This window comes from Bos indicus, chromosome 6 (genome assembly GCF_029378745.1).
Source record: "Bos indicus isolate NIAB-ARS_2022 breed Sahiwal x Tharparkar chromosome 6, NIAB-ARS_B.indTharparkar_mat_pri_1.0, whole genome shotgun sequence".
Lineage (NCBI taxonomy): Eukaryota > Metazoa > Chordata > Mammalia > Artiodactyla > Bovidae > Bos > Bos indicus.
In genome coordinates this window covers 101,679,844-101,707,150 of record NC_091765.1, presented here as the reverse complement: position 1 = coordinate 101,707,150, position 27,307 = coordinate 101,679,844, and the positions used below count along the sequence as shown (strand labels likewise).

The following is a 27,307-nucleotide window of genomic DNA, read 5'->3' as shown; positions in this document are numbered from 1 at the left end:
AGTGTGCTTAATAGCATATTTTCATAGGCACATATTTAGAGAAGAGTTTGTATTTGACCTTTATAATCATGACAAGAGAGACTGCATGGAAATTAAGGAAGGAAAGTGTGTGTGTGTGTGTGTGTATGTGTGAATTCACAAACTTCACAATGATGATTTTCAATATTATTGTAAGAAATTATATTCTCTGAAATGGATAAAAAAGATCACGGAGTAATTTTTATTTAAAAAAATGTGTCAGGGCATTAGGTATTTCGTTTGAGTTACTTTTATTTTTTTCTTTTTGACAAGGAATACTTTTGTAGCTAAAATTTTGCTCTTAGTCCAAGCTCTGTGATTGTTTTAAACATTTTACCAAACTACCACCAAGTCCATTTATAGCTTCCCCTTTATGTGAAAAGTCCTGCTCCAGGCACTCACTGGGAAAAATTACAGGGTACTTCTCAGGTGGGTCCATTGCTGGGATGAAATGCTATACTCCATTACATAGTACTTGGCCAGCTGGTGACCTGTCTGAGTACCAAGATTTTGTTAGTCCTTGAGTCTGGAGCAGTGGGTCTCTTTCAAATACTTGAATCTGAGATACAGGATAAATCCTTGTCCTAACTAGGCATTCTGGTTGCCAGTTTGTGTTTGCCATGGACAATGGAATTTGGCAATATGTAAAGACACAGAGTGTGTTCCCTGATGTAGATGCAGAAATATTATTTCTGCTGTGTTGTAAGTGTTTCACTTTGCCAATATCTCAAGCAGAGCTGTATGATCTGTTTCACAGGCTTCAGGCAGTCCTTCACTCCAGGGTGTGATTCTAAATATCCATCAGAACACTTAGAAGGCTTATTAAAGTAAGATGTTGGACCTCAAAGTTCCTGATTCAATAGGATTGGGGTGGGAGTGAGGCAGTCGTAGTTCTAAACATGTGTGCAGGTGATGCCAATATGGATGCTCCAAGGAGCACACTGTGAGAATGATGTTCTAATGCTGCCTTTCTCAAAGTCAGATCCTCAAATCAGAGCCACCTGGACTGCCTGCTAATCTCCCGACCCTCAGGACATATCCTGATGGCCTGAATTCACATCTCTGAGGGGTTATGTCATTTGTATTTGATCAAGCTTCCCAGGTGGTCCAGACGCAGATTCACATCTGAGAACCAGCTAGAGGCAGGGAGGACTGGGAATAAGGTTCTCCAGAGGAAACACAAATCAAGTCTTCTTTTCAACATAACCAATTTTAAACCATGGCTTGGCATCTGTGGTGGTTTTGTACCTAGTAGTTGAATGAATTAATGGTAGTGAATGTAGGCAGGCAATTAGTTGCTACTCTGTTTGCTCCCAGCATCTTTTCTTTATTCTGCTCTAAGCTACACCATCCATATTTTAACTCCCTGCTTCTTTGACTGTCTTCATCTAGACGGGGACTTATCTTTTTGTTCTGTCTCCAGTGTCAGAGGTCTGGAACAAAAGGATCATTACAGAGGATCGCTACACATGTGGAGTGCAGTTGGAATAAGTGACATTCCAGAGGTGAAGAGAATACATGGGGGAAGAAGGAAATAGATTACTTAGGTTTGATGAGACTCATGTATGCTAAGAACTTTGTGGGTGGTCAGAAATAGAATAGTAAAAAATGCAAAGAAGAGTCAGAACATGCCAAATGGCAAGTCAGGCATTTCTTCCCAAATTAATCTTGATGGGGGGCGCTTCCCCTGTGGCTCAGTGATAAAGAATCCATGTTCCAGTGCAGGAGACATAAGAGAGGCAGGTTTGATCCCTAGGTCGGGAAGATCCCCTGGAGGAGGGCATGGAAATCCTCTTCAGTATTCTTGCCTGGAGAATCCCATGGACAGAGAAGCCTGGCGGGCTATGGTGCATAGAGTCAAAAAGAGTCGGACATGACTCAAGTGACATAGCACGCATGTACAACCTTGACAGATGAAATTCATTTGTTAGTTTAACTACGATTTATTTAACCTTTCCTAGTTGAGAGGAAAAATGACTTTATTAGGGTTACTTTACCAATATGTAAAAAAAAAAAAAAAATCTAGAGTAGAAATGGATTATAGATGTGGAGAACAGTTCCTGATACTGTGGTTGAAATAAAGGATTGTTATAATGTCCTTGTTTCTGTTATTGTCCACACCCGTTGTCTAAATTATAAACTGTTTAGTCTCCCGTGAATGGGCTTACAATGCTCTGATTCTTAATAGTCTTGTTTAATTTTCTGTTCTGTGCTTCACAGACTGCCTCCTGAATTTCAAACCTCTCATCACTGTATTTGTAAATGACTTGGATTTTCAGTCTCTGTCCAAACAACCTAGATTCCTAATATAGTCCACTCTGTTCTTTGAGGTCTGAGTGCATTGGTACTGGATTGTTTCTAGCATATGCATCCCAATCATAGACTGCTTCTGTCACGAGTATTTTGGTCTCAAGTCTGTCTGAGGTCTTAAGATTCTTGCACTAGATTCGTAGATTTTGCCACCATGTCCGCACAGTCCCCATTGTATTCTCCTCATTTGCATCGTTGATGCTGCTTGCCCGTCTTCCAAGAGCATACTAGGGCAAATTAGTTTGTACTCCATTTCAATTTTTTAATTAAAAATGAAATGCCAAAATGTCTAAGGATATATGCAGTGGAATATTACTCAGCCACAAAAAGGAATGCATTTGAGTCAGTTCTAGTGAGATGGATGGACCTAGAGCCTGTTAAACAGAGTGAAGAAAGTCAGAAAGAGAAAAACAAATTTGGTGTATTAAGTCATATATATGGAGTCTAGAAAAATGATACTGATGAAACTATTTAAAAGGCAGGAATAGGGACACAGACATAGAGAACAGATTTTAGACCCAGCGGGGAAGGAGAGGGCGGGACAAAATGAGAGAGTAGCATTGACATATATACTCTACCATATGGAAAATAGATAACTAGTGGGAAGTTTTGTACAGGAACAAGGAGCTCCAGCCAGTGCTCTGTGACAATTTAGAGGAGTGGGATGGGGTGGGAAGGGACATATGTATACTTATGGTTGATTCATGTTGATGTATGGCGGAAGTCAACACAATATTGTAAAGCAATTATTCTCCAATTTAAAAATATTTTTTAAATGTCTAGGAAATGGTTTTATCATCAGCTAGAATTTCAGAGCCTGAGAAGGTTTAATTTTTCTTTCATATTATGTGAGAATTAGATTTTCTGAGGTCAGTGTATGTTAAAACCATACAAAGACCTTTAATTTAGATTCTGAGCTCAATATTAAAGCCAGTTTTGTTTTATTTTTTACTAGTTAAAACTTTGGTATGCTCAAAAATTGTAAGGTACATAGAAAATTATTCACTGTGCGGGAATGTCCCATTCACTATGAGTGGAGAATGTCCCACTCGTAGACCACTAGCACTGGCTGATAAGCCACATCTCCTGTTATTGTGGACACCAAAACATGCCCACAGGTCTCCCAAATCCCTGCTAAGGGTTGGCACCACCTCTAAAGAGAACCACTGGTTTAGACTGTTCAGTTGTCAAGTGCTGGAACTTGGAAGGAATCCATGGAGCATGTGTGTGCTCAAAACCTGAACAACATAAGCAAGAAGGAAATGAATGACTTTTTGGATAGGCATCCGCCAATGTGTGCCACAAGGAAGAGGCTGGATAATATTCTGTAACGTCCCTTCTCACTACAGAATCCAAACTACTTAATGTCATAGAAAGCAATAGAAAGATCATTTATGCATAAACAATGATCATGGATAATGGATATTTACATTATATATATTCATAAATCATGATTCAAAATAGCAATTTCTTCAATTGCTAAATATAATGAATAGAATTTCTCTTAGTGATAAATGAAAGGTATAGCAATTGAGATACTTAAAATCTAAGCTTGAAATAAAAAAGCTGTCATGTGGCATTTTAGAACAGTGTTAGTGACTAAAATCTTTCAATGCAGGATAGTAGCACTTTTGGTATTACTGAGAGCAAAAGAAGTCAACACTATTTAATTCAAACTTTCCAAATTAAAAGTATGCATTATTTTGTATCTCATTTGTTTCTGAGAAAAGGATGTAGATACAACCTTTTTTTTAAGGCAAATTAGCCCTCATTGCTCTTTTTCTAAAAATTTAGTTTATTTATTTGGCTGTGCCAGGTCTGAGTTGTGACAGGTGAGATCTTTACTTGTGGCATGCCAACTCTTTGTTGCGGCATCTGAGAGCAGTTCCCGGACCAGGGATTGAACCTGGGCCCCCTGCACTGAGAGCACAGAGTCTTAGCCACTGGACCACTAGGGAAGACCTGAATACATTCTTTTATTCTTCTTCATATGGCTGTTACAACAGATGATCAGGGATCATCCTTGACGTATTAATATCTAACATGGTCTCTGGGGCCGGTATATGTTTGGTAGGTGTTTGCTGCATAAATATATGGTTTCAGTGAAACATTTCAGAAAAGATGAGGCAGATCTAAGAATATTTTATCATAAATAGTTTTAACATCGAAAACAAATTTTTCTTTGCACATTTCTAAGCTCTTTTACTCCAGATTATCATGTGTGGGCTAATCGATATTTTTTCCTGTGTGAAATGCAGGTTTATAGAATTTTGTTATAGATGACACAGTATTAGTAATCATCGAAAGAACAGGCTTCTCTGCGGCTCATTGCCATTCTGGCTGTCCACTTGTCTCATGTTTTTGTTGTTCTTTTCCACAGGGATTCGATAAACAAGTGGATGTGTCATATATCGCCAAACATTACAACATGAGCAAAAGCAAAGTTGACAACCAGTTCTATAGCGTGGAAGTGGGAGACTCAACGTTCACGGTTCTCAAACGCTACCAGAATCTAAAGCCTATTGGCTCTGGGGCTCAGGGAATAGTCTGGTAAGTAGGATGGATTTAACTTCTATTTTTAGAGGGAAACAGCTGTATATGTTGACTAGCCACAAACACACATATACAAATAAACAGTATGACTTGAGATGGGAAATATCCATTCTACCAAGGAAAAATAAATTTATGAACATTATTAGAAGTTTATCGACCCATTGGTTAACAATATGTACATCTTTGCTTGTGACTAGCTTTTTCCTAGTCAAAAAAAAAAAAAAAATCCATTACACAACAGCCATAGAGGAACCAAGAAAACCAGAGGTTTTGCTAAAGCATTTCAAAAATCTTATTTGGATGTTTTCACAGCAAGAAATGAGGAAATATGTGTTCAGATGACCAGAAAATAAAATTCTCTACTCTGTAGAAGTAGAATTCTATACTCTGAAGAAGTATAAATGAGATCTCAAATGTTTCAGTGACTTTTAAAGCTTAATGTTTAAAATTCATTTTTTAAAAAAATTTTTATTTTATTTTATTTTTAAACTTTACATAACCTGTATTAGTTTTGCCAAATATCAAAATGAATCCATCACAGGTATACATGTGCTCCCCATCCTGAACCCTCCTCCCTCCTCCCTCCCCATACCATCCCTCTGGGTCGTCCCAGTGCACTAGCCCCAAGCATCCAGTATCGTGCATTGAACCTGGACTGGCATCTCGTTTCATACATGATATTTTACATGTTTCAATGCCATTCTGCCAAATCTTCCCACCCTCTCTCTCTCCCAATTCAGTTGCCTATTAGAAAAGAGGTATTAAAAAAATGTTTGTTGAGTATTTCCAAAATGGAAAGATTTGGGCTCCTTGGTAACCATTCTTTTTGTGACATTTTGAGTGGCAAATTGAAATGCTGACAAATCAGGATCTAACTTACTGGTTATAAAACTCTTGCAAAAGTGATGATACCAGATTGGTAAGCATTTATTTTGTAGTTTTAACTTGTAATTTAGCAACCAAATATATTTAGTGTGAACTTCTTAGTGTAATTTTCAATTTTGTGGCTCACAACTATAAGTAAAAATTTAGGACACGCATTATAAATATACATGTATATTGATATTTATTTATAAGGGATATTTACTTATAACAATATATTTATTTGTTGTATAAATTAAAGCTATAGTAGAGATATCTGTTTAAAAATACAAATATCCCTTTTAAGAGATGAATGAGATGAAGATGAAATAAACATTATTTTAAACGTTTTTTTAAAAATAATTTTACTTATTTTTTTTTCTTTTTTTTTTAAATTTTTGTTCATAAAAGTGTCATTTATTCATTTAATACATGTTTTTTTTTTTTTTTTCCCCATCCTGAACCCTCCTCCCTCCTCCCTCCCCATACCATCCCTCTTGGCTGTGCTGGGTCTTTGTTGCTACAGAGGCTCCCCCCTCATTGCAGCGAGTAGGGGCCGCTCTGTAGTAGTGGTGTGCGGGCTTCTCACTGTGTGGCTCGTCTTGTTGTGGAGCACGTGCTCTAGAGCGTAGGCTCAATAGTTGTGGCACACAGGCTTAGCTGCTCCACAGCATGTGGGATTTTCCAGGCAAGAGTACTGGAGTAGGGTGCCATTGCCTTCTCCGTTTATCAAATATACCAAGGTTTTTATTGAAATTCACCCAGGGAATTTCAGTCTTTGCCAGTGTCAATCAGAAGCTGTTTTTGCAATTTGAAGATGGAATATTTTAACATTTTAAAATAATGGGCCAAAACTTCATTGTGTAGATATTTTAAAAGCTAGGTAAATTTTTATTTTTAATGTTTATTTATTATGGTGCAAGGTTGCAGGTCAATATCTTTGTAACACAAAATGTCACAGGTGGCACAGTGGTAAAGAATTACCCGCCAATGCAGGAGGTATAAGAGATGTGGGTTCCATCCCTGAATCAGGAAGACTCCCTGGGAAAGCAAACAGCTCAGTATTCTTGCCTGGAAAGTCCCATGGGCAGAGGAGCCTGGCAGGCTATTGTCCATGAGGTTACAAAGAGCTGGACACAACTGAGTGACTGAGCACACACACAGACACACACACACACACACACACACACAAAGTTGCAGGTGAACTTCTGTGTTACACAAAACAATTTCAAAGTGTGGTAGACAGAATAATGGTCCTTCAAATAATCCCTAGAATTCTTGGTATGTTATTTTATTTGGCAAAAGGAACTTTTGCCATATAACTTTAAGATGAAAGGGGTGTTAAAATGGGGGGATTGATTATCCTAGAATATCAAGGTGGGACCAATGTAATCACATGAATTCTTAAAAATGGAAATGGAAGACAGAAGAATGGATAAGAGAGATGCAAGGAGAGAGAAGGGAATAGGGATTCAAAACATGAGAGGGGCTTGCCTTGTTGTTGCTGGTTTTGAAGACAGAGGCAACGTGTCAGGAGACAAAGAGTAGGGCAGCTTCTAGAAGCTGGGAATAGCCCTCGGTTGCCAATTAGCAAGACAATGGAGATCACAGTCATACAACCATGAGGACCTGAAATTTGCCAGCAATACGCAAATGAGCAAGGAAACAGGTTGTTCCACAGTACCTCCAGAAAGGAACTCAGCCTGCTGACGTCTTGACTTTATCCCTGAGGGACTCATATAGGACCTCTGACCTGAAGAACTATAAGATAATAAATTTATGTTTGAGCAGCTAAGTTTGTGGTGATTTGTTGTGGCATTAACACTAATACATACATTATAATATTCTACTATTAAGATGATTGCTATAAATCTCTTAAAAAGCAGACACACCAAACTATATTATTTTCAAAGGAGTTCAGAGTGCCTTTGTCAACTGTCCCCAAACTGTGAAATTCCTTTTTTCCTTCCAAGTTGCATCTTTTACCCTAGATTATATATGACCAAAGTAAGGAAGATAAAATGTGCTTGGGAGAGACCAATATTAATTATCAGTCGCTTAGTCGTGTCCGACTCTTTGCGACCCCATGAACCGCAGCACTCCAGGCCTCCCTGTCCATCACCAATTCCCAGAGTTTACCCAAACTCATGTCCGTTGAGTCAGTGATGCCATCTAACCATCTCATCCTCTGTCGTCCCCTTTTCCTCCTGCCTTCAATTTTTCCCAACATTGGGGTCTTTTCAAATGAGTCAGCTCTTTGCATCAGGTGGCCAAAATATTGCAGCCTCAGCTTCAACATCAGTCCTTCCAGTGAACACCCAGGACTGATCTCCTTTAGGATGGACTGGTTGGATCTCCTTGCAGTCCAGGGGACTCTCAAGAGTCTTCTCCAACACCACAGTTCAAAAGCATCAGTTCTTCAGTGCTCAGCTTTTTTTATAGTTCAGCTCTCACATCCATACATGAGTACTGGAAAAACCATAGCTTTGACTAGATGGACCTTTGTTGACAAAGTAATGTCTCTGCTTTTGAATATGCTGTCTATGTTGGTCATAACTTTCCTTCCAAGGAGTAAGTGTCTTTTAATTTCATGGCTGCAGTCACCATCTGCAGTGATTTTGGAGCCCCCCCAAATAAAGTCAGCCACTGGTTCCACTGTTTCCCCATCTATTTGCCATGAAGTGATGGGACTGGATGCCATGATCTTAGTTTTTTGAATGTTGAGCTTTAAGCCAACTTTTTCACTTTCCTCTTTCACTTTCATGAAGAGGCACTTTAGTTCTTCTTCACTTTCTGCCATAAGGGTGGTGTCATCTGCATATCTGAGGTTATTGATATTCCTCCCGGCAATCTTGATTCCAGCTTGTGCTTCTTCCAGCCCAGCGTTTCTCATGATGTACTCTGCATATAAGTTAAATAAGCAGGGTGACAATATACAGCCTTGACGAACTCCTTTTCCTATTTGGAACCATTCTGTTGTTCCATGTCCAGTTCTAACTGTTGCTTCCTGACCTGCATATAGGTTTCTCAAAAGGCAGGTCAGGTGCTCTGGTATTCCCATCTCTTTCAGAATTTTCCACAGTTTATTAATTATTAGTAAGGCTTAATTTGGGCTTCCCTGTGGTTCAGCAGTAAAGAATCTGCTTGGAATGCAGGAACCACAGGGGATGTGGGTTTGATCCCTGGGTCAGGAAGATCCTCTGGAGGGGGGCGTGGCAACCCACTGCAATGTTCTTGCCTGGACAATCCCATGGACAGAGCATCCTGGTGAGTTAATAGGATTGCAGAGAGTTGGACACGATTAAAGCAACGTAGCAGCACAAGGTTTAATTTATTTTCTAGATTACATGTTTATGTTTTCTTCTGCATTCTACTCTGTGGTTTGGATACCACTTGGAGAGTAGGAACCCCATTTAAGAGGTCACTGCATCCATGAAGAATTTTCAAAGTAAAATAGAAAATAAAATAGAAACAAAAATTCCTGTGAAGGAGGAGAAATAGCAGATGGAGAAAGTAGAATGATTCATGGATACCTTTTTAAAATGGAAAGTTGTAGAACATGAGAAAATTTTCCCAAGACCCGCAGTTTGGATGCTCCAATCTTCATTGGAATCATTTCATTTTCTTTCAAATAAAACTACCACAAAAATCAGGAGTAGTATTAAGAGGAAGTTAATAGATTTTTAAAGATTAAAAAATAGACCCAAAGCACCATTTTGCTCAAGAAGTTAACAGATTGCCCCAGAAACATTTGAAAATCTACTAGAACTAATAGTTTTGTAGTATTTTCTATAGGGCATTAGCTAGTTGCTAGTGTTACTCATTCAGTCATGTCCAAGTCTTTGCAACCCCATGGACTGTAGTCTACCAGGCTCCTCTGTCCATGGAATTCTCCAGGCAAGACTACTGGAGTGGGTACCCATACCCTTCTCCAGAAGATCTTCCCTACTCAGGGATTGAACCTGGGTCTCCTACATTGCAGGCAGATCCTTTATCACCTGAACAACCCGGGAAGCCTTTTATAGGATACATTGGGCCTCTGTTTCTTCTTGTACGGAAATGAAATCATACAAGATCTTAAGTATAGTAATTGAAACAAATTTCAGTAAATAAAATGTCCTTGAGTACAATTTTTACTCCAGTAAAATCAGTAAAATTAATGATAGCTTTATCAGCAAACTTGTCGATAAAAGGACACCTGAATTCCAAAATATTAGCCTTGGAATTTCCTGAGATTAGAGGAAAATAAAAGTAGCAAAGACAAACATGAAGGGGCAGAAATGGGATAATGTATTCCTCTCCATCCTCTTCCAGTGCCATTCTACCGCATGCACAGACACAATTCCAGCACATTCCCTTCTGTCTGTGTATACAGTTGTCTCTTCCTTGTCCCTCTTCCTCAACCTAACTTTGAGCTATCTCTGTTTACTTACTATAATTTGGGTTTGTGATGTGCTGTTTTTCTGGAAGATCTACTTTTGTAGATTTGTCCTATCTACCTTTCTTATATTTAATTTTTTTTCCTGTTACCTTTTGTCAATGGTGAGTTCATCCACTTCTCTACACCAAAAACACATTTATTCCCAACATGATTGCAAAATCCACACCTTTCCTCTGTTCATGAAATCTCAGATTTGCATATTTTGAATGTCCCACGTAGGGTTGCAAAGAGTCAGATATGACTGAAGAGACTTAGCACACACACATGCATGATCCTGAGTAGAGTAACTGGGAGAAATTGGAAACTGGGGGTGTCTGGGGTCCCCAGAAGGAGGTGGAGGGCAGACAATGTGAAGCAGATGATTTATTTTATTTTATTTAGAACAGGAATAAGACATGGAGGAACCAATTCCTCCTCCTCCAAATGGGAAATTCATCATCAATTTTTTTTTTATTTTGGCATACATCACTATAAAATTCTGTGTATATGTATAAGAAGGATTTTGCTTTTCAAGTGAACTGTTCGTATATTAGTACTTAAGTCACAGAATCTCCATTCTCCTAACTTGTTTAAAATGGATTCTCCTTTCTCCTGTTCCTGTTACCTTAAACTTTTTATTGGTTTTTTTATGTTGTTTCCTCTCTTTGAATGGCTTCATTGCTTACTTACTATCAGGAAAATAAATAGGCAATACTAAAGTATTTTCAAAAGGAATTCACCATTACCATGCTATTTTTCATTCACCATAGATAATAGACCAAATATGTCATTATTTAGAATCATTAAATAAAATCTAACATAAAATCTTTAGAATAAATTAAAAATTTCTTTCTACCACTGAGGAAAATATATTACGCATTGAAACAAAAAGAAACTGATGACTTTCCTTCTCCATGGGAACAAAGAAGTCCTCTGTGGCTTCCTAGGTGGGGAATCATAAAGTGATGTATAAAATGTATTTTTAACAACAATAGTCAGGAGCCAGATGAACAAATCATTTCAGAACATCTTTTCAATCATCAGAAGAGGATCTCATTAGCATTGTGTCTACTACCAGCTCCAGAACAAAAACTGAATGTAGGAAGAAATCAACAGCAGGGAGTCCATTATCTTCTCTTACTTCAGTTCTGCTGTTGCTTGTCAAACCCGGAAAACATGTCTATTTTCTGTTCTTTCTGCAAAGATGATTTAAAGTGACAGTGAAATGGTGGCAAAATTCAGGTCAGTAAAGTTCAGCAGAGAAGACTTGCCAAGTTTGATCTGCCCCTTAATCGAAAAGAATGGATTGCACAGTTTTAAGTGACAGGAAGTATTTTAAATGACATTTTCTTTCCTTCTTGAGGTTGTTTTCTTTATCATCTGTGCATGTGTGCTAAGTCACTTCAGTTGTATCTGACTCTCTGTGACCCCACGGACTGTAACCCACCAGGCTCCTCTGTCCATGGAATTCTTCAGGCAAGACTACTGGAGTAGGTTGCCATTCCCTTCTCCAGGGTATCTTCCCAACTCGGACTGAACCCACACCTCCTGCATTGGCAGGCGGGCTCTTTACTGCTAGTGCCACCTGGGAAGCCCCTCTTTATTATCTACCTGTAATCAACTTGTAAGCAGTCCCAATGCAATTTTGTAAGATGATCTTTTACAGGATATTTGTGTCAAAGATGTACGCTGAATGCTGAAAAAGTATAGACTTACAGTGGCTTATTATAAAAATGTATACTTAGAAAATTAAATATTTATTATACACTGTGTATTAACTAAACTTTCCTGAAAGTCCAATTAGAACAGGAGAACATAGAAATAGAAGTAATTGTAGTCCTAAGATGCCCTGGTAATAATGCAGTGGGTTAATCAATTCTAAATTAGATACATATCCATATGTGTATATACGAAATGAATATATAACAAATACATAATTTATAACATATTGCATACATATATGTTAATGTAATTTACATAATTTACAAAAATGTAAAAAATCATTTCTGGTGATTGTCCTTCAATCAGTGGTCTATAGCAGTAAGCTCCGATGCAGATAAACAATCTAAGATTTAAGTTGTCAAACATGTTCAGCAGAACATCATGTGTTCATGTATTCTTATTTTGTTACCTTCCTTTGATAAGTGGATACTGGTGAGTACAGTGAGCCTGCCTAGCAATGTCCTATCATCCTGGTCAGGTTACGGATCCAGGAGATGGTGAAGTACAGGGAAGCCTGGCATGCTGCTGTCCACGGGATGGCAAAGAGTCGGACACGACTGAGTGACTGAACTGAATGGAGACTGAAAAAGTGTTTAGAGTTCCTGTACTTGTGGCTTTTAAAAATCTGTTTAATATGGATGTGATCTACATGGAAGGAGGACAGGGATAGAAAACATTCTGTAAGAAACACTGTGATGCGGAAAACTAAGTCAGTTACAGCATTTTATCTCGTGGGCCCATTCTTGGCTCAGCATCTGAAACTGTAGTTGTATTATTTTGGTAGCCGTATACAGATACATATGTGTTGGAACCTTGTTTACCCTCAAATAGGATTTAAAGTGATGAGACCATACTATAGCACAGGAAGCTCTACTTAATGCAACATGGAGATCTGAGTGGGAAGGAAATCCAAAAAGTAGAAGTTCTGTGTATATGTTGGCTGATGCATTTTGCTATACTGTAGAAATTAACACAGCATTGTGAAGTAAGTATACTCCAATAAAAATTAATTCAAAAAGAAAAAAAAGTGATGGAAAAGATAGATGAGACTTAGTATCCATCTAATTTTTAGGGAAGATGGTTATCATATGCCTCAAAGTAGAATCTCCTTAAGGGTGATGATATAATAAGGCATACAACCTAAGTTGATTGAAGATCTCCCCTGTGCTTTAGTAGGGATAAAAAGAAAAGGAGTTTTCTTCATGATTTGTTTTTTTAATTGTGGAACATAATTTGTTGGTTTTCTTCATGGCTTTTTTAAATTGTGGAACACAGTTTGAATCTTTGCCTTCCCATTTCCACATCAGATCAGATCAGATCAGTTGCTCAGTCGTGTCCGACTCTTTGCGACCCCATGAATCGCAGCACGCCAGGCCTCCCTGTCCATCACCAAACTCCCGGAGTTCCCTCAGACTCACGTCCATCGAGTCAGTGATGCCATCCAGCCATCTCATCCTCTGTCGTCCCCTTCTCCTCTTGCCCCCAATCCCTCCCAGCATCAGAGTCTTTTCCAATGAGTCAACTCTTCACGTGTGGTGGCCAAAGAACTGGAGTTTCAGCTTTAGCATCATTCCTTCCAAAGAAATCCCAGGGCTGATCTCCTTCAGAATGGACTGGTTGGATCTCCTTGCAGTCTAAGGGACTCTCAAGAGTCTTCTCCAACACCACAATTCAAAAGCATCATTTCCACATAGTACTTATAATAATAATAATAATGAGTTGTACCCTCAGTGCTCAGCATGTCTAACTCTTTGTGACTGGATGGACTGTAGCCCACCAGGCTCCTCTGTCCATGGAATTCTCCATGCAAGAATACTGGAGTGGGTTGCCATTTCCTCCTCCAGGAAGTCTTCCCAACCCAGGGATTGAATCTGTGCCTCCTGCATTCACAGGAGCTACCTGGGAAACTCCTCGCAAGTAGGATTACTGTGGGTAGGCCAGAGCTCTCATCAAAAACCAAGACAACCACGAACCAGCCCCCAAGAATTTCTGAATTTGTTCAAATGCTCAAAATAATTACTGATAATCATCAAATCACATTATTAGAGCATCAAAATCCTTGGAATTTTCTTCAAATTATAGTAGCTTCTATGTGCTTTAAAAACCGAGTTATGGAAAGTCTCCCCCTTTTAATGTTCATTTTTATTAAAAAAAAAAAGATGTTATTGACTCACTGATGCTTTTAGCAGCTTTTCTCATCTTGATGATGAATTGGAGCTCTTTTATCTAGACTCTGATTTAATCACCCTTGAAATAATGGCACACATTTACAAAATGACTGGCAAAGGTTAAGAAATATCTGTAGATATACACCAAAACAAAGGAGTTGCAACCTTGGCAGTGTTTGGTTGTATGATGGAAAGATATTCAATATATGTTTATTGCTGATTGAGATTGGGATGGAAGTTAAGTAAATTATCTGAATTCTGTAAAATATTTGCACATTTAAATACTATTGATTCAATTAAAGATTTTTTTTTGTTGTTTGTGTGTGTGTGTGCTCAGCCATGTCTGACTCCACCTCTTTGCAACCCCAGGGACTGTAGCCAACTAGGCTTCTTTGTCCATGGAATTTTCCAGGCAAGGATATTGGAGTGGGTTGCTATTTTCTCCTCCAGGGGATCTTCCCGACCCAGGGATCAAACCCTCATTTCCTGCATCTCCTGCATTGCAGGTGGACTGTTTACTGCTGAGCCACCCAGGAAGCCCTACACATATTTTAAGATACCTCATATTATCATGCTCAGTCATTATAATTATCAATACACTTATACTTCAGAATAATTGAATTTCCCATTGTGCTTTATCAGTGATAGTATTTATCATTCAGTCTTTCAGAACTCATCTGTACTCAACTGTGAATGGAGACATTGGTATCTCAGAGGACTCAAATAGCATAAAACAAATTAGATATATGAGATTGCTTTATAAATCTGATGTTGTCATGAATTTTAGTAGATTTCAAGGAAGGTAGACAATGTTACTCTTTGATCAATGGAAAATTGCAGAAGGTCAACACATGTAAACCAAGATGGCTGATTGCGACAGTTGCTTAGACTGTGCGTATTGTTTGCATATTGTAGTTGAGAATATGGGATGCAAAAAATGACTTCTGTAATGCTCCATAATGGAGTCAAGAAAAGCCTCTGAACCTTTTCATTCCTGTCTTTCAATCTGAGTTTCAGTTAACCAAGGATATTTACAATATTTACACAAATTTTAAATATTAGTTTTTAAAGTTGCACCATGGTGACACAGAGTCTGCCAACCATCTTGAAGCACGGAATTTGGATAGAAATGTTTTATGGTAATTAGGTTGATGGTATGAAGTGAGACCATCCAGAGGGTGATCAGACTTCCTGAATAACACAAAAGAGGCCTGATCAGTGGGTCCCAGATGATGGTTTTATTTTGCTTCTGGTAACATCACTTTTGATCCTGTAGTGCATTTTTCTTCTTAGAGTTCCTAATGAGCCATTATACTAAACAATGCAGCATTACTCACACATTTCCATTTAGCCTCTGACTAGGGGACATGATTGCCTTCTGATACACATCTGGAATATCAGCACACTTTTGTGTCCCTGTTATTTTCCATTATTTTTACAACTTAGACCCTTAATTGCAAACTTCTTTTTTATTTTTTAATTAAAATTTTCCATTATAGTTTATTACAGGATACTGAATATAGTCTCCTGTGTGTAGTGTTTTGTTTTTTTTTTAAATCACAACCTTCTTGGTATAAGGAGCATTGAGCTTCAGATATTGCCTTTTGTATTGGTAAGACAGTTGAGGTTGTGATGGTGTAGTAGGACAGAATTAGACACTGTATTCTCTTTCTATATTTCACTGTTTTTCTTGGCCTTGTTGCCTAGCATAAGCCCCAAATATTTACTTGCTCTATTATTCGACTAGTGATTGAGACATACACATTACCTTTTTTCCCTTCACTGAGAAAAGGTGGACTTTGAGAAACCATGGGTAGAGGAGTTTCGTAGCAGCATGCTTTTAGGGAAAACATTATACAAGTTCCATATTTCTGTGTGTTAACCATAAAGTACATATGTCCATACTTATATAATTGCCAGTGCAATAAATGATGACATAGCTTGTATATAATCTTAAAACTATGTTTAATTTTGCAATGTATTATGGACATTTATTCTGAATCCTGTCTTTCTTTAATAAACTTGCAATTAATTTATATCCCTGTTGTTAAAATGGACAGTGAAAGTTTATAGCTGAGAAATATTTTTGTTGGCAGAAGGGATAAGTAGTCATTTAAATTCCATAGATATTTATTCACTTATGCATGACTGAGTCTTCTCTGTAAATCAGTTATTGATATAAATGTTAATGTCCTATCAGGAGAACTATTAATAATAAACAAATGAACTATATTTTTTTCCAGTTTCTACTTCAATTCCAAATATTAAGAGTTTAAGTGACACGAATTCTTATTTCTTTTAGGATGTGTCTTCTAGGTTATCAATAGGTATTTTCATTGCAAAGCTAAAATTAGTTTATGCTTCATGTACTTTTTTGCTAGATACATTCTGATTGTTTGGATTAGAGGGCATTCATGGTTATATACATATATAAACTATAACCTAAATGTAAGTGAAAACGTGAAGGGGCTCAGTCATGTCAGACTTTTTGTGACCCCATGGACTATTGCCTGCCAGGCTCCTCCAGCAAGGATTTTCCAGGTAAGAATATTGGAATGGGTTGCCATTCCCTTCTCCAGCGGATCTTCCCAACCCAGGGATCAAACCCCAGTCTCCTGCATTGCACGCAGACTCTTTACTGTGTGAGCCACCAGGGAATCCCTAAAAGATTAATCTTGTACTATCCTGCATGTTCGGAAAAAAACATCATTCTTCACAGAAAGGAGACAGTGTCTTTGGTTAGATTAAATTATGCTTAATATAGATGGGCTTCCCAGGTGGCCCAATGGTGAAGAATTTGCCTGCTACCAGGAGACACAGGTTTGATCCCTGGGTCAGGAGAATCAGCCGGGGAAGGAAAGACAATCCACTCCCATATTCTTGCCTGAAACAGCTCATGGCCAGAGGAGCCTGGTGGGCTGCAGTCCATGGGTTGCAAGGAGTCGGACACAATTTAGAGACTGAACAACAACAAATAACAGATGGCAATTGCTATTCCTCCGACTTCATTGATTATGCTGAGCCACTGGTCTTAGAGATCTTTCCATTCTATCTGTAGATTAATATGACTTAAAAAAAATGGAGAGCAGGTAGGTGTAATAAATTTGGTAACTAAAAATACTAAGGCTTCAAGGAGCTTTTTATAAAGCTCCGAGGGAAGGTACTTGGCCCTCTGTCTTCTGCAGAGTCATGCTTCTGGCCCATTCCAGCATCCTATTCTGTTTATAGAGTTTGAGCTGTCTTGCTAATCACGGATTTGAATGTGGAAGCTGAGGACAAAGGAAGATATCTTTTAGAAGTTTGAGAGACAGCCCTGTCATTCCCTCGTCCCGCTCTCTATTCCTGGGCTCGTTAAATGTATTTGAAATACTTGACCTTGTCAAGCGACTTGCACTTTGCGTGTCCAACATCCAGCACTGAGTGTTTGAATCCAGTGTTTGAATCCAGCACTGAACCATTGAATTTTAAGCTTCTCGATACGATGGGGTCGTTAGTCACCATCAGAGAGGGAATTTAGCCACTTCATATGACATGGGGCTTCTTTCGTTTAAAGACACGGACTTTAGAGACCTCTTAGCTGTGCTCTTCTTTGTCTATGTTCATCATTCAAAATGTTTCCACAGAAGATTTTCATACATCTATGCATAAAATCAAGATTGTACTCCCAATCCAGAGAGCTACAATGCTGAATATATTTTAAACATTTTTTCACTGGGCTCACTTGGGACTGGAAAATATAGCCGGGGAAGGATGCCCTGCACAAGCGCATATAGATGAGGGAAGTGTAGGGGCTGAAACCCAGGCTGCCCTTCAGCCTCCCAGCAGTGTGCCCTGTGGGGGAGGTCCCCTGTACCCCAAGGAGTTGCCTGCTCCTAATTCACACACCACATCTGAGCTGCTAATGAATGAATGAACTTTGGATCCATGAGAGAAACTTGGAAAGACTGAGGGCAAGAGGGAAAAGAGGGAAAGATTGAGGGCAAGAGGAGAAGGAGGCGACAGAGGATCAGATGGTTGGATGGCATCATTGACTCAGTGGACATGAGGTTGAACAAACTCTGGGAGATAGTGAAGGACAAGGAAGCCTGGGGTGCTGCAGTGCATGGGGTTGCAAAGCGTTGGACATGACTCAGTGACTGAACAGCAACAAATGAGAGAGGCTCAATTTACTTAGCAAAAACAGAAGTTGAAGAGTAACTAGTATGCAGTGGAAATCTAGTAAATTTCGGAGGTTAAATAATTCCCTGGTGGGGAAATATAAGAAAATGGAGAGGAATAGGGAGCAGAGAGAAATTAAAAGTCAAATTGTTGTCACACACTGATGCTGTTCCTTCTCGTACCTTCTTTCTCTCTCTGTATGTCCTTACAGATGTCAGTCTTTCAAGGTTTCCCTGTTCTCTGTCATCCTCCTGCTAGATTAACATTTTTCCTATTAAGTCTGGAGCCATGAAAATAACTTCAAAGACTGTATAGGAGGCTGTCTGTTTTCTTCCCTCTCTGTCTCCTGCAGCTCTCTGTTTTCCAAACCCTCATCCTGGGCAGCCCCACGAGCTGTTTCCTCCTGCCAAAGCCTGAGCCCAGCTGGAGAAAACACATAATCACGCTGATTTCCTCCATTATAAGTTTATGAGCTTCATCCTCAGCTGGGCCCTTGATGCTGCTTAGCAATCCTTTTACTTACATGTCTCATCAGCCCCCTATCCCATTTCCCATGGTGGCCCTTACAATCCTTTTATGACCGTTATTGCAAGCTCCTGGTTCCACTTCACCCACGCTATTCTTGGTGGAAGGCTTGCCTCCTTCTTCCTGGAGAGAACAGATGGCCTCAGTCAGGCCTGTGAGCTCTCAATTTCCCCTTCCACCTCCTAACTCTGTCTGCAGTCTTCTCTCCCAATTAGTTCCTCCGTGAGGAACTCTGGAGGTGGGCGCCCACCAGTGTTCTTAATTTCATTCCTTGCCTCTGGGGTCTGCCAGTAGTTCCCTGTCTTGCTTCAACTCTCTCTTCTCCAGTAGCTTCTTCTGCCCAGACCCTTGAAGACCTCCCACTTAATTCTCGTGTAAAAAACATTATTTAGAATATGCCTGATTTCTGCCTCTTGACTCTCTTTTCTTCATCATCAAACTTCTGGATAAAATAGTCTACATTTAGGGCCTCACATACTGTTTAAATTCTCATGCCACAGACAGCCCCATTGCTAGTACCATCACCCCCTTGGATGGAGTAGGATGCTATAGAGGCTACCATCGACTCCTAAATGGTTAATAAGCCACCAACTTCTTTTTCAGCCCTCGTTTCTTTACTTCTTTTTAATGTTTGGAAATAGTAAGTATTCATTTAATTCTTCTTGAATGTTGTCTTACTTTGATTGTCAAGCTGGGAATTTTCAAAATCTGCCCTTTGGAATCGGATGAACTGAGTAGCACGTGAAGTGCTGCATGATGGTTAAGACAGCAGATTCTGGAGTCGGACCGCCTGATTGGGATCTAGGCTCAGTCTTACCCATGTGTGACCTCAGTTACTTCATCTGAAGATGGGGATAGTAGAAATATGCATGTATAGGGTTGTTGTTAAAACAAATTAAATTAGTTAACATAGTGTTTGACTTTAGTAAGTAGCCAGTACATGTTGGTTTTCATTAGTGTTGGCTGGTCTGGGTCATGGCCAGTTGCTAAGGGACTGGCTGGATGGAGAACTGTATTTGATAGCGTAATGCTCAGAAAGATGGAGAAGGCAATGGCAACCCACTCCAGTACTCTTGCCTGGAAAATCCCACGGACAGAGGAGCCTGGTAGGCTGCAGTCCATGGGGTCGTGAAGAGTCGGACACGACTGAGCGACTTCACTTTCACTTTTCACTTTCACGCATTGGAGAAGGAAATGGCAACCCACTCCAGTGTTCTTGCCTGGAGAATCCCAGGGACAGGGGAGCCTGGTGGGCTGCCATCTATGGGGTCGCACAGAGTCGGACGCAACTTAGCAGCAGCAGCAGCAGAAAGATAGTAAAAGAAAAATCAATCCAAAGTTCCCGAAGGCAGATTGGAATCAGGAGCCAGAGCAAAATGAGCAAAAAGGCAGGTACTAATTCTAAATCCTATGGAGAGGGAGATTCTAAAGGGGGAATGGAGTCAAATGCCAAAAACCGATATGAAGGTGGGTCAAAATGGGAGAAATTTGGAAACAATGGAATGACTCTAGGACAAGTGTCATGAATATTATTGGCTGGTGGGTGAGTGGTTGTGATGTTAAACTGGGTTGAAGCCAACTGTTTCCTGGTCCCTTCCTGCTTCTCTAACGAATAATTATCTATCTCTTTTATGAGTAATTTTTCTCTACTTTTCAAATATTTGTATGCTTTAAATGTTCGTCCAACCTTGGCTTTTCATTTCCTTTCACAGTTCAATCCCTAATGTTTTCCACATTTATATTGTTCTGGCTACACCTTGTTTCTTTTTTTATTGATATAATGTATATTTAATCATCTACTTCAAATATACATTTTTATTGAGGTATAATTGCCATTAGTTTCAGATATATAGCATAGTGATTCTATATTTGTGTATATTTAGCAATGATCATCACAATAAGTCTAGTTAATATCTGTCACCATTCATTGTTACAAACATTTTTTTCTTGTGATGAGAACTTATGAGATCTACTCTCTTAGCAACTTGTCCCTTGGACTGCAAGGAGATCCAACCAGTCCATTCTAAAGGAGATCAGTCCTGGGTGTTCTTTGGAAAGATGATGCTAAAGCTGAAACTCCAATACTTTAGCTACCTCATGCGAAGAGTTGACTCATTGGAAAAGACTCTGATGCTGGGAGGGATGGGGGGCAGGAGGAGAAGGGGACAGCAGAGGATGAGATGGCTGGATGGCATCACCGACTCGATGGACATGAGTTTGAGTGAACTCCGGGAGTTGGTGATGGACAGGGCGGCCTGGCGTGCTGCGATTCATGGGGTTGCAAAGAGTTGGACATGACTGAGCGACTGAACTGAACTGAATTATTAACTGTAGTTAAAAGGGTGAGTCATCTATTCAGTGATCAGAGGAGCCAGGCTGATGAAGGCTCTGTCATATTCATCTTGTGGCATCTAAGGTCTCCAGACAACAGCAGGGGATAAAGCATGGAGTTACTCTTATTGCACAGGCCCAGAAGGGGTGTGCTTTCCTCTGTTTACAGTCCAGTGACCAGAGCTCAGTTACAAGGCTGTTTAGGAGGCTGAAAATATCATCTAGCCACGTGCCCAAGAAGAGGAGGGGGACTAGGATTTGGAGTCTTTGCCCTATTTTATTTATTTTTATTATTATTTCTAAAAAATATAAATATAGCTTAAACAATAAGGTATATTATTGCTGGGTATATCATTTCCCAGATTGATTAATTCAGAGTCCCAAAAAATGTCATCAAGCACCCAGCCTAGGTGTTTTCTGCCTTTTCCCTTTACCATCCACAGCATGTAGGTTTTCAGTCTCAGAGTTGTCCCTCATGGTCACAAGATGGCTGCCATAGCTCCATAAACTGTATCTGCAGATAATTTCATCTAAAGACAGAAAAAGGAACATTTCTCATCATGCCCCCTGCCTCCCACCCTAAATGTCTACCACCCACCTGAATCCAATGTCAGTGCCTCTCTGATACGCTTCCACACCACTCCATGCTTCTTTTATCAAATCATCATCATGCCGTATTTATGTTGTTTCTTTGTAGTGTTTCATTTCCCACTTGACTATAGAAGCTCTTACAGGCAGAGACTGTCAAACTTGATCCCAATTGTATTTCTAAGGCCTAGCACAGTCCTGGCTTAGAGTAGACACTTAAAAAGTATTTATTGCTGTTTTCTCTTCTTCATCTCCTGTTCACCCCCCAGCTCACTGGAATCCACTGCTGTGTACACTGCTCTGTGGGAACTGCTTTTACTAAGTTCCTAGTAACCAAATGACAAAGACGGCAAGTTCTCGTGGGTCTCTTCCTCTTTGGTTTAGCACTTGCGACTTCATTTTGGCACTCTCTTATTAAAGGTTTATCTTTGAGTTTTTCAGCTGTACCTTCTCAATTCTTATGTGGATTCCTTTCCCCTAAAATTTGCTTGCAAAGGAGCAATCTTGAGTGTTCAATGCTTGCTTTACACAGATCAAGGGAAGAGTATATTTTTAAAAACAGGAAAATCTGTGTACCCCATCTGACGGGAAATGCTGGATGCTGGAGATTGAGTGTGTGGCGAGGAAGGTGGGTAGCAGAGAGACAAGTCTAGAGAAGTAAGAGAAGATAGAGACAGATGTAGAAACAGAAATAGTGAGAGAGAAACCAGCGACAGATGCACAAAAGGAAGAGTGAAGATGGAGAGATGTGGGGGCACAAAGAGGTGGCTGAGAGACACGCAGAGAACAGAGAGAGGCAGAGAGCCCGAAGATACCAGCAAGTGAAAACATATCTGTTAGAGAACAATTTCTGAGGAAACAAGACGATGCTTACGGGATTAGCTTTAAACAGATAATAATTCTTCATGAAAGAGCAAAATTGAGAAAAACGCTTTTTTCTTTCATTTATAGAGAAGCGTCTTCGATATATTGTGTAACATTTCTTCACTAATGTTGCTTTACTCTCAAATAGAGGTAGAGATCTGAATTGACAAAGAAGTCTTTTGACCATGCAGCTACATATGAAAAGGCAATTGAAAGAAAAAGTGGGACAAAAGAGAATAGCGTTAGTCACAGAGCAGTGCTTATAAAATTGCACTGACTCAATGGACATGAATCTGAGCAAACTCCAGGGGAGATAGTGAAGGGCAGGGAAGCCTAGCGTCCTGCAGTCCATGGAGTCGCAAAGAGTAGGACACAACTTAGCGACCGAACAACTGTTTCTTTGCTCTTTGAGGAGGATGAAGCTTATTAGTTGAAATGCTTTATGATTAATAGCTTTTCTTTTGGTAAATAGGATGATAATAGGCAGGGAATGGAAACAGACTCTGCTACCATGTCCATAGCAGATGACTTGTCTAACGATGTTCATAGATCTCTGCTTCTTTTACAGCTCATTCCAAGTTTTTAATATCTATATTAATTTATTTTGTCCTGAAAGCAAACAAGAAGTTTCTAGATCTGATGCAGAATATTGTTACTTATAGCAACAACTGCATCGGTTACCAATGTCCCCTTTCAGGGTTAAGCTATAAAAGCCAAATATTATCCTGTATAAGCAGATGGGTTTTTGAAAACAAGAAGAAATTATGAATCTTAGAGTTTGTATAGGAAATGCAACACAGCTGCAACCTCCTCCTTCTAAGACAGAGTGTGGGAAGTGGGGAGGGCAGGAGAAAGAGAGTGAGAGATCTAATGTCTGAAATATGAAGAATCTTCTCCAGGAAGAGAAAGGAAAGGTCTCTATTTAACAGTCCTTTGGAATGTAAAAGGATGGTTCTGATTTTCACTTTCTTTGAAATAAAAACACATTTTTCTTGGGAAGTCTCTATTTACTTTTTAATTTTCAAGGTCTGTGCTTGAAAAAATTATTCCCTCCAAGTTCATATATTTCTTTAGCTTCATGATTTGAGTTCCTTTGATCACCCACCTGAAGTTCCCTTCTGTTTGAATGACAGTTTTTAGATAAAAAGTAAACACCAAAGGAATCTGGGTTTAAAATCTGCCTGAACTGGCACAACATCATCCCCATATATATTAGCTGAGTGACTGCATGTAGAGTACTTACAATCTCTGATCCTTGCTTTCAGTGTCAGTAGAGGAGCATAAAAAGTGCCCAGCACAATCTTTTGGTGCATAGTAGATAGTTAATTCCTGAAATTCCATCCTTAACTATGGCAAAAAATTATGAGAAAGAAAATGAACTTCCTCTAAAAACTAAAGGAACTAGCCATATTTTTCTTTTTTCTCTCCCAGGAAAAGAAAAATCCTACAGCTGAATTTGAAAAAACAATGATATTCAATGAAGTAACTAACAATAGCAAATATGTCATTTATTATATTAATTGATTTTTTTGGTTGGAATCTTTAACATTTTTGATAACTGAAACAGATAGAGAAACAACACTTCCAGCAGTATATTTCAGACTTGACCTATCCTTGGGCTTCAAAGGGCAGGATTGGTAAGAGAGTCTTTGGAAGCAACTGATCTGCCAAATCTGGGCAGTTTATATTTATATTTGGGTCTGCCTATTGATGCTTCAAAATATTGACCTAATTAGGAGTCCTAAAACAAAAAATAATCTAGCTATATTATCTGGGTCATCAGAAGGACGAAGTTTGTGTTATTTTCTTGATAGCTTGCTTGCAACCCTTTCATAATTGAGTTTTGTTTTTTCCCATGGGACAATTAAATCCCAGCTGGCTAGCTTCCCTTTGTCCTTGTTCTGTGTCAGAAACTGCAACTGATTAAGAATGGAGTGAAAACTTGTTGATGAGCAAGAAGATCTGGATGACTAAATTCACTGCTACAGCTTTCTGATTTGAGGTCTGTCTTGGTCATCTCAGGCTGCTATTACAAAATACCGTAAACTGGCTGGCTTACAGGCATTTATTTCCCACAGTTCTGGAGGCTGGAAGTCCAAAGTCAGGTTGTCTGCATTGGTGAGGGTTCAGTGTCTTATGAGACCCTGTTTCCTAGTTCACAGATGGCTCTCTCCTCAGTGTTATCACCTGATGAAAGAGGAAGCAAGGTCCCTCCGGACTCTTGGAAGGACACTAATCCCATTTATGAGGTCATCCCTCATGGTTTCATTGAATTGTCCTTACCTCCCCAAAATCTCACTTCTTAACATGATCACAATTAGGGGGTAGGGTTTCAATGCATGGACTTGGGTGATACCAAACATTCAGTCATAGCAAGTCCGTGGTGGATACACACTGATGTAACCCCCAATGAGTCAAACCCTTGTATAACCTTCTCCTCTTGGGAGCAGATGGAACCTGTGTCTTATGTCCAGTCACTTAAGTATGACAATGGTGATAGATAGGATCATCGCTTCCTTGATTAGGTTGTAAGACACTCTTAGGAGACTGAGATGTTTTCCTGCTGGCTTCGAAGGAGTGAGCCATTATGTAGTAAGTGGGTAATAAGCCTCTGACTTGGAGGTGGCATCTAGAAGCTGATAGGAGCCTCTGGCTGACAGCTAGCAAGAAAGTAAGGACCTCTGTCTTCCAGCCACAGAAGAGTGATTTCTTCCAAAAACTATGTGAGCTCAGAAGAGAACCTTGAGATCTAGAAAGTTCCTTCAGCTGTCCGACACCTTGATTTCAGCTTTGTGAGATCCTGAGCAAAGGGTCCAGCTAGGCTATGCATGCCTGGAATCCTGACCCATGAAACCCCTGAGATGATAAATTTTGGTTATTTTAAACCATTAAGTTTGGGGTAATTATTATGCAGCATGGAAAACTAATTCAAAGTCATCTCATTTGCCCTCAGAGGATTATTCAGTTAATCCTCATAAGTGGATGAGATTCTTACAAGGCTGATATCTTAGAAGTGCGTCAAACATACCTACATTCCCACGTGTGGAGGATTTTACACAAATTTACATCTAATGGCTACTGAGTCATGCATTTTCTAGTGCTGGAAGTAGGTTTTACACTGTTAAACTTTGCTGCAATCAGGAATTCTACAGCCATTTTACTTAAATATGCATCTTACAGGTTAATGTGGAGGAAAGTGAAAGTGTTAGTCACTCAGTCGTGTCCAGCCCCATGGACTGTAGCCTGCCAGACTTCTCTGTCCATGGATTTCTCCAGGCAAGAATACTGGAGTGGGTTGCGATTTCCTTCTCCAGGGGATCTTCCTGACCTAGAGATAAACCTGTGACTCCTGTATTACAGCCGGACTCTTTACAGTCTGAACCACCAGGAGTCACTACTTACAAAGAGCATGTTTAAAGAGAAATAAGCCTTGTCTGACAGAGTTTTCCAAAGAATACTGAGTCCCTGGTTTTGACCTTCCTCTAACTACTAGGCATTCTTCTCAGTGAAGATATGTAGATACAACAGAATTATTAGTTTGTTATGGGGTGGTCTGATGGTTGTATATAACTAAATGAGAATGACCAAGTCCACACTGTGAAAAAAATAAAAAAAGATAAGTACCTTAGTATGTAATTAATATAACATCAATTGAATGGTTATAGATTTTAATATTCAGCGTACATAGATTTCAGCCTAGCTGCTGCCACTTCTTAGCAATATGACCTGAAGCTCCAGAGCTTCTTTCCTTTTTTGCAAAATGAGATAGTAATACCTACATCACAGGATTATGTGAGGGTATGTAAAGATTAAAATGTATAATATAAGTAAAATGCAACATGCAGTATGTGACACAGATGCTCAACAAATTCTGGTTCTGTCCCTTCCTAGGCCCAAACTGACACACACACACACATACACACACACACACACACTCAAACTCACAAACGTGCACACCCACACCACAGATACATAAAAGAACTCTTTGATCTGGATTGATGATTATTTTCTTTTTTTTAATGTTACTTTATTTTTTTATTATTTTTTTTTACTTTACAATATTGTATTGGTTTTGCCATACATCAACATGCATCCGCCATGGGTGTACACGTGTTCTATTCTGGCCCGATCTTGATACTTCTTTTTGTCTTACTAAATGTGAATTGTGCTTATCTGTTTTTATTACATTAATATTATAGTAAAAGATGCTTTTCTTTAGCATTGCCCTATTAGATTGTTCAAAGTAGATTTTAAAAAGTCTAATCTATATCAGTAAATTCTATAGAGCTTTGTTTTGTTTATGTTGAACACAGGATTCTCCCTGCCCCTTACTCCCAATGAGGAGATGGACCTTGTGACAGTTTCCTCACATTTAGGGACTGATTATCTTGTGTCACAACACCTGTGGTGTGTGCTGTACCTCTGAGCATCTTGTTCAGTGGTCAGGTATCTCATGTTCACTGTGGGCTTAACTTCTTGTAAGATACCAGCAAGGCTTCCTAGGTGGCGCTAGTGGTAAAGAATCCGCCTGTCAATGCAGGAGACACAAGAGACACAGGTTCAATCCCTCGGTCATCCCCTGGAGTAGGAGGTAACCCACTGCAGTATTCTTGCCTGGAAAATTTCATGGACAGAGAAGCCTGGTGGTCTACAGTCCCTGGGGTTGCAAGGAGTTGGGTACTAGCATCATTTTTTGTAAACAGTATCTTTTTTATAAGGTGGTTTCATGTTCCTTAACTCAGTCTTGGTCATTAGCCATTCTGAGCTTGACTTGTATGTTTTAGTACAG

The 27,307-nt window shown here is 39.4% G+C and overlaps 1 protein-coding gene across 13 annotated transcripts in view; it reads left to right on the top strand.

Annotated features, from left to right (window-relative positions):
* Nucleotides 1–27,307, top strand: part of MAPK10 (mitogen-activated protein kinase 10) — a 623,107-nt gene that overhangs the window by 457,281 nt on the left and 138,519 nt on the right. For all 13 annotated transcript variants that reach the window (XM_070791731.1, XM_070791729.1, XM_070791732.1 and 10 more), the window contains one exon: nucleotides 4,709–4,878. In XM_070791731.1, the coding sequence (XP_070647832.1) occupies nucleotides 4,709–4,878 (170 nt within the window). The remainder of the gene's footprint in view (nucleotides 1–4,708; nucleotides 4,879–27,307) is intronic.